Below are 2,142 nucleotides of genomic sequence, written 5' to 3'. Positions count from 1 at the left end.
AAAAGTACACTGCGAAGTAGCCTCTGACCTTAGCGTGTGGGTGCAGAGGTTTGCTGTTGGCAAAAAAAGACAAAAAAATATGGGTATCTGTTATCAGATCCTTCAAAAATCACCAGTATATCAAAAAATATTTTTGTGCAATTCGTAGATATCAAAATATTTCCTTTTTACATTCGAATTAATTTTTTTTTTTTTTTTTTTTTTTTTTTTGAGTACGACGACTCCACTTCCAGAAGATGCTGTCGAAGAAGATTTTCGATTTAGTGATTTCCTCCAAAGAAGAAGTCACTTTTTTCAAATCAAAGAAAAATCTGCTTCAGACTCAAAAACTTGGGAGGATGAGATCTGTGGAAGATATGATCTTTCGCACCAACACAATGACACCAATATTTTTTCCTTTCAACCATCATCTGTGGACACCATGGTTACACGAACGGATTTATTTCCAATGCCATATCCGAATGATCGGCCGATCAATATTCATGGACACATCGGCCGCAATTCGCGAACACCACATCCAGAAATTTGAGGTTAGTAACGTCCCGCTTTCAAAACCGAGGAACCCGAAGAATTCTAGTTCGATAGAGCGGCATAGCGGTCGGAAATGCTTCCATAACACCTCGGAGGGTCTTCAGAGGTAAGGCGCGGTGTTTTCGTCATACACAACGGGTTCAGCGGGCATTTGTCTCCTGAAGGGGGGAGAGGAGGAGGACAAATGATGCGTAATGAGCCCGTGAACACAGGGAGCACTGAGAGCTTTTGTACCACAGGAGAAATCACGTTGAAAAGGAGACTCTTTGCAGACTCTACCATGGACGCGATAGGCGGGGTCGCTTGCTCTCCGGAAAGCCTCAAAAGAGGTTCTTGGTCCTTCGGGAGTTCTGTACATGAAGAACCTCCTGGGGTGGCGAAGTAGATGACGTTGCCATGTAGGAGGCCGGGGGGGACAGCTCGCCTCACGACGGAGGCAAGGCACCAGAGAATCTACCCTGACTTCGTGAGCGTTCGAAGTTACCAGACGGTGGGAAGAGATGATAATGGACTTCTTTTCCGATGAGAGGCGCATGTAACCTCGGGACTTCGGGTTGGAGTAGGTGCTCTCCGGCCAGAAGCAGGGGCAACTGGAGGAGGAACAGCAGGAGCAGGTGACACGCCCTGCGGACAGTTCGCAACCCCCGCATCACGCCTCGAATCTACTCGCAGACGCCTGGTGGGTCTGGTTCGAGTCCTGCATGGTGGGGGATCCGGGAGAAGGGGAGGTGGAAGGCCGTGACGAACGTGCGAGCACAAGCAGAGAGCCGAACAACGCGCTGGTGTGCAAGGGCACTGCTCCCAGATGGTCGCATGCGCCGCAGCCTGATGCCCAGCACCGCAGGCCGCGGGGTTTCGGAGCAGGGCAGGGCCGGGCCGCAAGTTCGCGGGCCGCAAGGCGCGGGTGGGGCAGACGTTAGGAGACGGATCAGTATGTGTGCTGGAGCCCAGGTAATGCACTTCTGAAGACGATGAGGCCGAAGATGAGGTGAAACACAGAGCTCGTGATTGGGCAAACGACGGCCGGGGAAGAGGTGGCACTCGAGTAGCTGTGAGATGAGCACTGCGGGACTGATGCCAAGGAGCAAGCTGTACGGGCTCGCCACATAGCACCCTGGCACCCGATGTCGCCACATCTCCCTTTTCGGCGCCAAAGCTCCCGGCGCCAGGCTCGCCGTTCAGCAACGTCGCATTGGGCATGATTTTCCCTCCCCCTCCACCTACTCCTACTGTATCTGCTGTACCTGCTGCCCCAACCAAGGAGGTTGTATACAACCTCCCTGGCGCTCCCAGGCTACGTGATCGCTCGGAACCCCGTCCGACCTAGCTACTTCGTTGCTTGGTCACGACGGGTCGGTGGCATCTGCGTGCATTACTCTATCTACGTACTTTACCATTTACTCATAACTGCGCGTTTAGACCAGGTGTACACGACGGCCAATGCTCTTCTTGATGACCCTGCTTTGCTTGCATATCTATCTTGCTGTCCTGTGGGACTTTTTCTTTACGATTATCGAGTCCACCTTTTGGTCTATTCGCTTTTAGTTCTATGTTTTTTTTCTTTCTTGCTATTAGTTTCTTTTTTCCTTCTTTTTTCTTCCTTAATGCTTA

General features: G+C 51.2%; 1 protein-coding gene across 1 annotated transcript in view; it reads right to left on the bottom strand.

Annotated features, from left to right (window-relative positions):
• LOC143017468 (uncharacterized) overlaps positions 1-1,810 on the bottom strand; it is a 2,294-nt gene extending 484 nt beyond the window's left edge. The window contains exons 1-2 of the mRNA XM_076172232.1: positions 811-1,810; positions 1-53 (exon numbers count right to left, since the gene is read on the bottom strand). The exon at positions 1-53 is cut by the window's left edge and continues 484 nt beyond it. Of these exons, the coding sequence (XP_076028347.1) occupies positions 1,012-1,731 (720 nt within the window). The 5' untranslated portion in view covers positions 1,732-1,810 and the 3' untranslated portion in view covers positions 1-53; positions 811-1,011. The remainder of the gene's footprint in view (positions 54-810) is intronic.
• Positions 1,811-2,142: the final 332 nt, after the last annotated feature.

This window comes from Oratosquilla oratoria, chromosome 32, assembly GCF_046742065.1.
Source record: "Oratosquilla oratoria isolate Oo_2021 chromosome 32, ASM4674206v1, whole genome shotgun sequence".
NCBI lineage: Eukaryota > Metazoa > Arthropoda > Malacostraca > Stomatopoda > Squillidae > Oratosquilla > Oratosquilla oratoria.
The sequence above is the reverse complement of the archived record's forward strand: the minus strand, read 5'-3'. Positions and strand labels throughout refer to the sequence as shown.